Source organism: Oncorhynchus tshawytscha, linkage group LG12, assembly GCF_018296145.1.
Source record: "Oncorhynchus tshawytscha isolate Ot180627B linkage group LG12, Otsh_v2.0, whole genome shotgun sequence".
NCBI lineage: Eukaryota > Metazoa > Chordata > Actinopteri > Salmoniformes > Salmonidae > Oncorhynchus > Oncorhynchus tshawytscha.
In genome coordinates, this window is record NC_056440.1 from 2,608,194 (window position 1) to 2,622,528 (window position 14,335).

The 14,335-nt window shown below is 50.0% G+C and overlaps 1 protein-coding gene across 1 annotated transcript in view; it reads right to left on the reverse strand.

Annotated features, from left to right (window-relative positions):
• Positions 1-14,335, reverse strand: part of tut7 (terminal uridylyl transferase 7) — a 48,943-nt gene that overhangs the window by 13,711 nt on the left and 20,897 nt on the right. Inside the window, 4 exon segments of the mRNA XM_042331193.1 lie at positions 1,035-1,135; positions 2,381-2,467; positions 2,565-2,715; positions 10,509-11,158. Coding sequence (XP_042187127.1) covers positions 1,035-1,135; positions 2,381-2,467; positions 2,565-2,715; positions 10,509-11,158 — 989 coding nt within the window.

Here is a 14,335-nt window from a genome sequence, read left to right on the forward strand (position 1 = left end):
TACAACACATGTCAAACTCATTCCACAGAGGGCCAGGTGTCTGCAGGTGTTCACTCCTCCCTTCTACTTGATTGATGAATTAAGGTCACTAATAACTAAGGAACTCCCCTCACCTGGTTGTCTAGGTCTCAACTGAAAGGAAAAAACCTGCAGACACTAGGCCCTCCGTGGAAAGAGTTTGACACCCCTGGTTTATAGGATTTACAGTGGTTTATCAATAGAGACAATGGTTGTCTTGATGTGAGTGAGTAAGAGAGCAATAATTGCTTTGGATAAAAGTGTCTGCTAATATAGTATATTATATAAGAGAGGCAGAGCGAGAGGGAGAAGAGAGGCAGAGCGAGAGAGAGGCAGAGAGAGGGAGAAGAGAGGCAGAGCGAGAGAGAGGCAGAGAGGCAGAGAGAGGGAGAAGAGAGGCAGAGCGAGAGGGAGGCAGAGAGGCAGAGAGAGAGAGAAGAGAGGCAGAGCGAGAGGGAGGCGCAGAGAGGCAGAGAGAGGGAGAAGAGAGGCAGAGCGAGAGAGAGGCAGAGAGAGGCAGAGAGAGGCAGAGAGAGGCAGAGAGAGGCAGAGAGAGGCAGAGAGAGGCAGAGAGAGGCAGAGAGAGGGAGAGAGAGGCAGAGCGAGAGGGAGGCAGAGAGAGAGGGAGGCAGAGAGAGGCAGAGAGAGAGAGAAGAGAGGCAGAGAGGCAGAGAGAGGGAGAAGAGGCAGAGCGGCAGAGAGAGGGAGAAGAGAGGCAGAGCGAGAGGGAGGCAGAGAGAGGCAGAGAGAGAGAGAAGAGAGGCAGAGAGGCAGAGAGAGGGAGAAGAGAGGCAGAGCGAGAGGGAGGCAGAGAGAGGCAGAGAGAGAGAGAAGAGAGGCAGAGAGGCAGAGAGAGGGAGAAGAGAGGCAGAGCGAGAGGGAGGCAGAGAGAGGGAGAGAGAGAGAGAAGAGAGGCAGAGAGGCAGAGAGAGGGAGAAGAGAGGCAGAGCGAGAGGGAGGCAGAGAGAGGCAGAGCGAGAGGGAGGCAGAGAGAGAGAGAAGATACAATAGATTACTTCAGCGGTCTCCTGTCCATCCAGCACCATACAGATGTCCAGGTCACTCTGCTTGAAGCCGAAGCCGTTCTTAGACGAACCAAACAGCCTCAGCCTGGCACCTGTCAATCAATCAAACAAAAGACAATCAGTCTAAGTCTGGAACCTGTTAATCAATCAATCACTAGTCAGTGTAAGTCTGGAACCTGTTAATCAATCAATCACTAGTCAGTGTAAGTCTGGAACCTGTTAATCAATCAATCACTAGTCAGTGTAAGTCTGGAACAAACAGCTATAAAACAAATCCTCTGAACATCGGCTACCACATCGAGTAGAAATTTCTTCACTTCTTCAATGGACAAAGCTTTCCTTCCTTTCCTTTCCTTTCCTTTCCTTTCCTTTCCTTTCCTTCCTTTCCTTTCCTTCCTTTCCTTCCTTTCCTTTCCTTTCCTTCCTTTCCTTCCTTTCCTTTCCTTTCCTTCCTTTCCTTTCCTTTCCCCTATCCGGTGTCCTGTGTGAATTTAAGTATGCTCTCTCTAATTCTCTCTCTCTAGGAGGACCTGAGCCCTAGGATCATGCCTCAGGACTACCTGGCATGATGACTCCTTGCTGTCCCCAGTCCACCTGGCAGTGCTGCTGCTCCAGTTTCAACTGTTCTGCCTGTGATTATTATTATTTGACCATGCTGGTAATTTATGAACATTTGAACATCTTGGCCATGTTCTGTTATAATCTCCACCCGGCACAGCCAGAAGAGGACTGGCCACCCCTCATAGCCTGGATCCTCTCTAGGTTTATAATCTCTACCCGGTACAGCCAGAAGAGGACTGGCCACCCCTCATAGCCTGGATCCTCTCTAGGTTTATAATCTCTACCCGGTACAGCCAGAAGAGGACTGGCCACCCCTCATAGCCTGGTTCCTCTCTAGGTTTATAATCTCCACCCCTCATAGCCTGGATCCTCTCCAGGTTTATAAGGTTTCCTCCTTAGGTTCCTTCCTTTCTAGGGAGTTTTTCCTAGCCACCGTGCTTCTACACCTGCATTGCTTGCTGTTTGGGATTTTAGGCTGGGTTTCTGTACAGCACTTTGAGATATCAGCTGAAATGAGATAAACATTTGATTTGACGACGTCCAGAGGGAACAATGTGCTGTCTCACCTGTTCAGAGGGAACAATGTGCTGTCTCACCTGTTCAGAGGGAACAATGTGCTGTCTCACCTGTTCAGAGGGAACAATGTGCTGTCTCACCTGTTCAGAGGGAACAATGTGCTGTCTCACCTGTTCAGAGGGAACAATGTGCTGTCTCACCTGTTCAGAGGGAACAATGTGCTGTCTCACCTGTTCAGAGGGAACAATGCGCTGTCTCACCTGTGAACTGTCGTTTGACGAAGCTCTCCAGGTCCTGCAGGATGTGTTCTCTCACTCCCAGCTCCACATCATCTGGAGCAAAGTCTCCTGGGAAATTCAGTAAATTATAACTGGAACGGTACATACAACGAGACAGAACACATAATTTGAAGAGCAGGTCACACACACACACACACACACTTACGGTAGCACTGCTGGCAGACGGTGTTGAGTGTTTTGAGGAAGGCAGGTGTCATGGGAGGGAGAGGGGCTAGCTGAACCCTCTGGAAGTCTTCAGGACAGTCTTTCTTTAGATGGCCATCCCGCTTACACACACTACACACCACTGTATGGGACTGACACACACACACACAGGGTTAGAGACTGACACACACACACACACACACACAGGGTTAGAGACTGACACACACACACAGGGTTAGAGACTGACACACACACACAGGGTTAGAGACTGACACACACACACAGGGTTAGAGACCGACACACACACACAGGGTTAGAGACCGACACACACACACACACACAGGGTTAGAGACCGACACACACACACACACAGGGTTAGAGACCGACACACACACACACAGGGTTAGAGACCGACACACACACACACACAGGGTTAGAGACCGACACACACACACACACAGGGTTAGAGACCGACACACACACACACAGGGTTAGAGACCGACACACACACACACAGGGTTAGAGACCGATCACACACACACACAGGGTTAGAGACCTGGACACACACACACAGGGTTAGAGACCGACACACACACACAGGGTTAGAGACCGACACACACACACAGGGTTAGACACACACAGGGTTAGACACACACAGGGTTAGAGACTGACACACACACGCACACAGGGTTAGAGACTGACACGCACACAGGGTTAGAGACTGACACGCGCACAGGGTTAGAGACTGACACGCGCACAGGGTTTGAGACTGACACGCGCACAGGGTTAGAGACTGACACGCGCACAGGGTTAGAGACTGACACGCGCACAGGGTTAGAGACTGACACGCGCACAGGGTTAGAGACTGACACGCGCACAGGGTTAGAGACTGACACGCCACAGGGTTAGAGACTGACACGCGCACAGGGTTAGAGACTGACACGCGCACAGGGTTAGAGACTGACACGCGCACAGGGTTAGAGACTGACACGCGCACAGGGTTAGAGACTGACACACACACAGGGTTAGAGACTGACACACACACACACAGGGTTAGAGACTGACACACACACACACAGGGTTAGCGACTGACACACACACACACAGGGTTGACTGACACACACACACACAGGGTTAGCGACTGACACACACACACAGGGTTAGACACTGACACACACACACACAGGGTTAGACACTGACACACACACACAGGGTTAGACACTGACACACACACACAGGGTTAGACACTGACACACACACACAGGGTTAGACACTGACACACACACACAGGGTTTGAGACTGACACACACACACAGGGTTAGAGACTGACACACACACACAGGGTTAGAGACTGACACACACACACAGGGTTAGAGACTGACACACACACACAGGGTTAGAGACTGACACACACACACACACACAGGGTTAGAGACTGACACACACACACACAGGGTTAGAGACTGACACGCACACAGGGTTAGCGACTGACACGCACACAGGGTTAGCGACTGACACGCACACAGGGTTAGAGACTGACACGCACACAGGGTTAGAGACTGACACGCACACAGGGTTAGCGACTGACACGCACACAGGGTTAGCGACTGACACACACACGCACACAGGGTTAGCTTGACACACACACGCAAACAGGGTTAGCGACTGACACACACACGCACACAGGGTTAGCGACTGACACACACACGCACACAGTGTTAGCGACTGACTCACACACGCACACAGGGTTAGCGACTGACACACACACGCACAGGGTTAGCGACTGACACACACAGGGTTAGCGACTGACACACACACGCACACAGGGTTAGCGACTGACACACACACGCACACAGGGTTAGCGACTGACACACACACGCACACAGGGTTAGCGACTGACACACACACGCACACAGGGTTAGAGACTGACACACACACGCACACAGGGTTAGAGACTGACACACACACACGCACACAGGGTTAGAGACTGACACACACACACGCACACAGGGTTAGAGACTGACACACACACGCACACAGGGTTAGAGACTGACACACACACGCACACAGGGTTAGAGACTGACACACACACGCACACAGGGTTAGAGACTGACACACGCACACAGGGTTAGAGACTGACACACGCACACAGGGTTAGAGACTGACACACACACACAGGGTTAGAGACTGACACACACACACAGGGTTAGAGACTGACACACACACACAGGGTTAGAGACTGACACACACACACAGGGTTAGAGACTGACACACACACACAGGGTTAGAGACTGACACACACACACAGGGTTAGAGACTGACACACACACACAGGGTTAGAGACTGACACACACACACAGGGTTAGAGACTGACACACACACACAGGGTTAGAGACTGACACACACACACAGGGTTAGAGACTGACACACACACACAGGGTTAGAGACTGACACACACAGGGTTAGAGACACACACACACACACACACACACACACACAGGGTTAGAGACTGACACACACAGGGTTAGAGACTGACACACACACACACAGGGTTAGAGACTGACACACACACACACACACACACAGGGTTAGAGACTGACACACACACAAACACACAGGGTTAGAGACTGACACACAAACACACAGGGTTAGAGACTGACACACAAACACACAGGGTTAGAGACTGACACACACACACACAGGGTTAGAGACTGACACACAGGGTTAGAGACTGACTGTTTATGGGACTGACACACACTCAGGATTAGAGACTGACACTGTATGGGACTGACTGACACACACACACACACACAGGGTTAGAGACTGACACACAGGGTTAGAGACTGACACTATGGGACTGACACACACACCGGGTTAGACTGACACACACACAGGATTAGAGACTGACACACACACACAGGGTTAGAGACTGACACACACACACAGGGTTAGACACTGACACACACACACAGGGTTAGACACTGACACACACACACAGGGTTAGACACTGACACACACACACAGGGTTTGAGACTGACACACACACACAGGGTTAGAGACTGACACACACACACAGGGTTAGAGACTGACACACACACACAGGGTTAGAGACTGACACACACACACACAGGGTTAGAGACTGACACACACACACACAGGGTTAGAGACTGACACGCACACAGGGTTAGCGACTGACACGCACACAGGGTTAGCGACTGACACGCACACAGGGTTAGAGACTGACACGCACACAGGGTTAGAGACTGACACGCACACAGGGTTAGCGACTGACACGCACACAGGGTTAGCGACTGACACGCACACAGGGTTAGCGACTGACACACACACGCACACAGGGTTAGCGACTGACACACACACGCAAACAGGGTTAGCGACTGACACACACACGCACACAGGGTTAGCGACTGACACACACACGCACACAGTGTTAGCGACTGACTCACACACGCACACAGGGTTAGCGACTGACACACACACGCACAGGGTTAGCGACTGACACACACAGGGTTAGCGACTGACACACACACGCACACAGGGTTAGCGACTGACACACACACGCACACAGGGTTAGCGACTGACACACACACGCACACAGGGTTAGCGACTGACACACACACGCACACAGGGTTAGAGACTGACACACACACACGCACACAGGGTTAGAGACTGACACACACACGCACACAGGGTTAGAGACTGACACACACACGCACACAGGGTTAGAGACTGACACACACACGCACACAGGGTTAGAGACTGACACACACACGCACACAGGGTTAGAGACTGACACACACACGCACACAGGGTTAGAGACTGACACACACACGCACACAGGGTTAGAGACTGACACACGCACACAGGGTTAGAGACTGACACACGCACACAGGGTTAGAGACTGACACACACACACAGGGTTAGAGACTGACACACACACACAGGGTTAGAGACTGACACACACACACAGGGTTAGAGACTGACACACACACACAGGGTTAGAGACTGACACACACACACAGGGTTAGAGACTGACACACACACACAGGGTTAGAGACTGACACACACACACAGGGTTAGAGACTGACACACACACACAGGGTTAGAGACTGACACACACACACAGGGTTAGAGACTGACACACACACACAGGGTTAGAGACTGACACACACACACAGGGTTAGAGACTGACACACACAGGGTTAGAGACACACACACACACACACAGGGTTAGAGACTGACACACACAGGGTTAGAGACTGACACACACACACACAGGGTTAGAGACTGACACACACACACACACACACAGGGTTAGAGACTGACACACACACAAACACACAGGGTTAGAGACTGACACACAAACACACAGGGTTAGAGACTGACACACACACACACAGGGTTAGAGACTGACACACAGGGTTAGAGACTGACTGTTTATGGGACTGACACACACTCAGGATTAGAGACTGACACTGTATGGGACTGACTGACACACACACACACACACACACAGGGTTAGAGACTGACACACAGGGTTAGAGACTGACACTATGGGACTGACACACACACCGGGTTAGACTGACACACACACAGGATTAGAGACTGACACACACACACAGGGTTAGAGACTGACACACACACACAGGGTTAGAGACTGACACACACAGGGTTAGAGACTGACACACACACACACACACAGGGTTAGAGACTGACACACACAGGGTTAGAGACTGACACACACACACACACACAGGGTTAGAGACTGACACACACACACACACACACACACAGGGTTAGAGACTGACACACACACAAACACACAGGGTTAGAGACTGACACACAAACACACAGGGTTAGAGACTGACACACAAACACACAGGGTTAGAGACTGACACACACACACACACAGGGTTAGAGACTGACACACAGGGTTAGAGACTGACTGTTTATGGGACTGACACACACTCAGGATTAGAGACTGACACTGTATGGGACTGACTGACACACACACACACACACACACAGGGTTAGAGACTGACACACAGGGTTAGAGACTGACACTATGGGACTGACACACACACCGGGTTAGACTGACACACACACAGGATTAGAGACTGACAACTACTTAGTCTTCGGTTTTTCGTTATTTTTACTATATTGTAGAATAATAGTGAAGACATCAAAACTATGAAATAACACATATGGAATCATCATTAAATCAAAATATATTTAACATTTTGAGATTCTAAGTTGCCACCCTTTGCCTTGACAGCTTTGCACACTCTTGGCATTCTCTCAACCAGCTTCACCTGGAATGATTTTCCAACAGTTTCGAAGCAGTTCCCACATATGCTTAGCACTTATTGCCTGCTTTTCCTTCACTCTGTGGTCCAACTCTGCGATCCCAAACCATCTCAATTGGGTTGAGGGGGGGGGGGTGATTGTGGAGGCCAGGTCATCTGATGCATCACTCCATCACTCTCCTTGTTCAAATAGCCCTTGAACAGTCTGGAGGTGTATTGAGTCATTGTCCTGTTGAAAAACAAAATGTGTCCCACTCAGCCCAAACCAGATGGGATGGTGTATCGTTGCAGAATGCTATGGTAGCCATGCCGGGTTAAGTGTGCCTTGAATTCTAAATAAATCACAGACCGTGTCACCAGCAATGCACCCCCACACATCACACCTCCTCCTCCATGCTTCATGGAACCACACATGCAGAGATCATTCGTTCACCTACTCTGTCTCTCACAAAGACAGGGCGGTTGGAACCAAAACTCTCAAATTTGGACTCAGACTGATGTCCATTGCTCGTGTTTCTTGGCCAAAGCAAGTCTCTTCTTATTACTGGTGTCCTTTAGTAGTGGTTTCTTTGCAGCAATTCGACCATGAAGGCCTGATTCAAGCAGTCTCCTCTGAATAGTTGATGTTGGAATGTGTCTGTTACTTGAACTCTGTGAAGCATTTATTTGGGCTGCAATCTGAGGTGCAGTTAACTCTAATGAACGTATCCTCAGCAGCAGAGGTAACTCTGGGTCTTCTTTTCCTGCGGCGGTCCTCATGAGGGCCAGTTTCATCATAGCGCTTGATGGTTTTTGCGACTGCACTTTAACTTTCACAGTTCGTTACATTTTCCGGATTGACTGAGCTTCATGTCTTTGCTGATTTGAGCTGTTCTTGCAAAAATATGGACTTGGGTCTTTTACCAAATAGGGCCATCTCCTGTATACCACCCCCTATCTCCTGTATACCACCCCCTATCTCCTGTATACCACCCCCTATCTCCTGTATACCACCCCCTATCTCCTGTATACCACCCCCTATCTCCTGTATACCACCCCCTATCTCCTGTATACCACCCCCTATCTCCTGTATACCACCCCCTATCTCCTGTATACCCCCTATCTCCTGTATACCACCCCTATCTCCTGTATACCACCCCCTATCTCCTGTATACCACCCCCTATCTCCTGTATACCACCCCTATCTCCTGTATACCACCCCCTATCTCCTGTATACCACCCCTATCTCCTGTATACCACCCCTATCTCCTGTATACCACCCCTATCTCCTGTATACCACCCCCTATCTCCTGTATACCACCCCTATCTCCTGTATACCACCCCTATCTCCTGTATACCACCCCTATCTCCTGTATACCACCCCTATCTCCTGTATACCACCCCTATCTCCTGTATACCACCCCTATCTCCTGTATACCAACCCTATCTCCTGTATACCAACCCTATCTTCTGTATACCAACCCTATCTTCTGTATACCTCCCCTATCTTCTGTATACCTCCCCTATCTTCTGTATACCAACCCTATCTTCTGTATACCACCCCTATCTCCTGTATACCACCCCTATCTCCTGTATACCACCCCTATCTCCTGTATACCAACCCTATCTCCTGTATACCAACCCTATCTTCTGTATACCAACCCTATCTTCTGTATACCTCCCCTATCTTCTGTATACCAACCCTATCTCCTGTTTACCACCCCTACCTTGTCACAACACGACTGGGTCAAACGCATTAAGAAAGTAACTTTTTACAAGGCACACATGTTAGTTGAAATGCATTCCAGGTGACTACCTTATGAAGCTGGTTGAGAGAATGTCAAGACTGTGGAAAACTTTGAATAATCTCATTTAAAATAATTTTTGATTTAGTTTAACACTTTTTTTTGGTTACTACATGATTCTATATGTGTCATTTCATAGTTTTGATGTCTTCACTATTATTCTACAAAGTAGAAAATAGTAACAAAATAAAGAAAAACCCTGGAACGAGTAGGCGTTCTAAAACCCTGGAACGAGTAGGCGTTCTAAAACCCTGGAACGAGTAGGCGTTCTAAAACCCTGGAACGAGTAGGCGTTCTAAAACCCTGGAACGAGTAGGCGTTCTAAAACCCTGGAAAGGCGTTCTAAAACCCTGGAACGAGTAGGCGTTCTAAAACCCTGGAACGAGTAGGCGTTCTAAAACCCTGGAACGAGTAGGCGTTCTAAAACCCTGGAACAGTAGGCGTTCTAAAACCCTGGAACGAGTAGGCGTTCTAAAACCCTGGAACGAGTAGGCGTTCTAAAACCCTGGAATGAGTAGGCGTTCTAAAACCCTGGAATGAGTAGGCGTTCTAAAACCCTGGAACGAGTAGGTGTTCTAAAACCCTGGAACGAGTAGGTGTTCTAAAACCCTGGAACGAGTAGGTGTTCTAAAACCCTGGAACGAGTAGGTGTTCTAAAACCCTGGAATGAGTAGGTGTTCTAAAACCCTTGAATGAGTAGGTGTTCTAAAACCCTTGAATGAGTAGGTGTGTCCAAACTTTCGACTGGTACTGTACTTCAAGCATGTTGTTGTGTCCTGTATATTTCATTGGTTATACCTCGTTGAGTTTTGATCACATGCTCTCATATCTACCTACCTTTCCACGGGTGAAGGCCTGTCTGATGAAGCCATAGCAGAGACCACTGGCCCCCTCGGTCTTGTTGTCAAGCACATCCTGTTTGGGTGAGGCTACCTCCTCCTCGTCCAATGAACTGGGAGTGTCTAGGTCTGGCCCCTCCTCGTCTGAGAGAAGCTCCTCCGAGACCTCGTCCAATGGGAACAGCTCTTCATCCTCCGTGTTCACACTGTCTAGGTGATGTCTGGGATATACTTCCTCATCTAGCTCTTCATCCTCCTCTTCCTCCTCCGATAGGCTGTTCTTCCCCAAATCCTCATCTTCTTTCTCTCCTTCGTTATCAGAGTCTGAAGGGCTCTCCTCCTCTTCCTCCACCATACAGTCAGAGTCCTGCTTAAAGCCCGCCTCTCCTTTCTGCCCATTGGCTGCCTGAGACTCCAGTTTGAGACTGCTCAACCCTGATTGGACACGGCTCACGTCACTCAGAGCCTTCTGACGAGGCCCTTGCTTATAATTAGCTCCTCGAGGCCCTGCCATCTTGTGGTTGGCTGATGGAAGGCTGAGGGGCAGGGCGAAGTACTTGTAGGTCGATTTGAGGCAGTGGAGGATGTACTCGTACATCTGTTGGCTGTTCAATGTACGAGCCACGTTCCTCTTCACAGCAAACGGATCTAAAACACACAATTAAATCTCGTCTCAAAATCAGAACTCGAGTATTATGATTTGCAGTGCTAAACAACAGTGTTTCCCTTTACAAAGTCTACCTGGTAACCGCTGACACAGGTTTAACATTAAAGGGCTTTTCAGACAGCTGAATATCACAAGATCCCTGTTGAGTTCACCACCGGTCCCCCTAGTCTACGCCACCGGTCCCCCTAGTCTACGCCACCGGTCCCCCTAGTCTACGCCACCGGCCCCCTAGTCTACCCCACCGGTCCCCCTAGTCTACCCCACCGGTCCCCCTAGTCTACGCCACCGGTCCCCCTAGTCTACGCCACCGGGCCCCCTAGTCTACCCCACCGGCCCCCTAGTCTACCCCACCGGTCCCCCTAGTCTACCCCACCGGTCCCCTAGTCTACGCCACCGGTCCCCCTAGTCTACGCCACCGGTCCCCCTAGTCTACGCCACCGGTCCCCCTAGTCTACCCCACCGGCCCCCTAGTCTACGCCACCGGTCCCCCTAGTCTACGCCACCGGTCCCCCTAGTCTACGCCACCGGTCCCCCTAGTCTACGCCACCGGTCCCCCTAGTCTACCCCACCGGCCCCCTAGTCTACGCCACCGGTCCCCCTAGTCTACGCCACCGGTCCCCTAGTCTACGCCACCGGTCCCCCTAGTCTACGCCACCGGTCCCCCTAGTCTACGCCACCGGTCCCCTAGTCTACGCCACCGGTCCCCTAGTCTACGCCACCGGTCCCCTAGTCTACGCCACCGGTCCCCCTAGTCTACCCCACCGGTCCCCTAGTCTACCCCACCGGTCCCCTAGTCTACGCCACCGGTCCCCTAGTCTACGCCACCGGTCCCCTAGTCTACGCCACCGGTCCCCTAGTCTACGCCACCGGTCCCCTAGTCTACGCCACCGGTCCCCTAACGCCACCGGTCCCCTAGTCTACGCCACCGGTCCCCTAGTTACGCCACCGGTCCCCTAACGCCACCGGTCCCCTAGTCTAACCGGTCCCCTAGTCACGCCACCGGTCCCCTAGACGCCAAACGCCACCGGTCCCCTATACGCCACCGGTTTTTACGCCACCGGTCCCCCTAGTCTACGCCACCGGTCCCCCTAGTCTACGCCACCGGTCCCCCTAGTCTACGCCACCGGTCCCTCTAGTCAACACGGGCTACACCGTATTTCCATGCAACACAAATTTTTAATCCAAAAAACTAAACAATTAGAAAACAATGATTTTTATTGTTAAAAAGTCCCAGAGTGGGAAAGTTAGCCGGTCATGCTGTACGTGCTGGAGAGGACTTCCGTGAGGAATATTTGTCACCGGGACCCGAAATAATTTAAATTTAACGGACATTTGAGAAATTGACCGGACATCCATATTAGGACTTCCACCCACGATGCTCAAAACCACAGTTACACTGTTGGAATCCATTTCAACAGTAGAAATTAGGGTTTAATTGAAGAGCAAGACATTGTATCTTTACTCCTCTTATAAATCATACATTAATATCATTTAAAAACAGACAAAATAGTTAAGCCTAGAAGAACAAGTTGCCTACCCAGTCATAAACTTAAAAATACAATATTTGTATAATACAATTTGCGAACGACCTGTCCCATAGGCTACTTTTATTAACGTTTTAATTATTAAATTACACAGAGCTGTTTTTAAATGTAATCTATGCCTCTCTAATGTAATGTATCCTAGGCATGAACATTGTAATTAGGCCAGCCGGTCATGGCAAGGAGGGATGCACCTTTTGTAGCAGGTTAGGAGAAATGAGGTAGCAGGTTAGGAGAACTGACGTAGCAGGTTAGGAGAACTGAGGTAGCAGGTTAGGAGAACTGAGGTAGCAGGTTAGGAGAACTGAGGTAGCAGGTTAGGAGAACTGAGGTAGCGGGTTAGGAGAACTGAGGTAGCAGGTTAGGAGAACTGAGGTAGCAGGTTAGGAGAACTGAGGTAGCAGGTTAGGAGAACTGAGGTAGCAGGTTAGGAGAACTGAGGTAGCAGGTTAGGAGAACTGAGGTAGCAGGTTAGGAGAACTGAGGTAGCAGGTTAGGAGAACTGAGGTAGCAGGTTAGGAGAACTGAGGTAGCGGGTTAGGAGAACTGAGGTAGCGGGTTAGGAGAACTGAGGTAGCGGGTTAGGAGAACTGACGTAGCGGGTTAGGAGAACTGACGTAGCGGGTTAGGAGAACTGAGGTAGCGGGTTAGGAGAACTGAGGTAGCGGGTTAGGAGAACTGAGGTAGCGGGTTAGGAGAACTGAGGTAGCGGGTTAGGAGAACTGAGGTAGCGGGTTAGGAGAACTGAGGTAGCGGGTTAGGAGAACTGAGGTAGCGGGTTAGGAGAACTGAGGTAGCAGGTTAGGAGAACTGAGGTAGCAGGTTAGGAGAACTGAGGTAGCAGGTTAGGAGAACTGACGTAGCAGGTTAGGAGAACTGAGGTAGCAAGTTAGGAGAATTGACGCAGGTTAGGAGAAATGACGCAGGTTAGGAGAATTACTATATCAGGTTAGGAAAAGGGTTAGAGTTAGCTAAAATGCAAACTGTACAGACAGTGGCAAGTCAAATTTAAGGACTTTATAGTACTTTTTCAAGTACTAATATTTATTTTTGAAGGACCATCAATTTGTAATATTTCATATTATGCTGTTTTTCTAATCACCACCAGATGGCAGTATATCACCACAACCGCATGGAAAAAAACTATTCACTTACTATTCATCACTACATGACAAATTCTACTCGATAACACTACTTATTTACCACACACACACACACACACACAACATGATCAAAAGTGTATGGACACCTGCTCGCCCAACATTTCATTCCAAAACCACGGGCATTAATATGGAGTTGGTCCCCCCCCTTTTTCTGAAGTGTGATTCATGACCCCAGAGAACACGTTTCCACTGCTCCAGAGTCTGATGGCAGCAAGCTTTACACCACTCCAGCCCACGCTTGGTTTACACCACTCCAGCCCACGCTTGGTTTACACCACTCCAGCCCACGCTTGGTTTACACCACTCCAGCCCACGCTTGGTTTACACCACTCCAGCCCACGCTTGGTTTACACCACTCCAGCCCACGCTTGGTTTACACCACTCCAGCCCACGCTTGGTTTACACCACTCCAGCCCACGCTTGGTTTACACCACTCCAGCCCACGCTTGGTTTA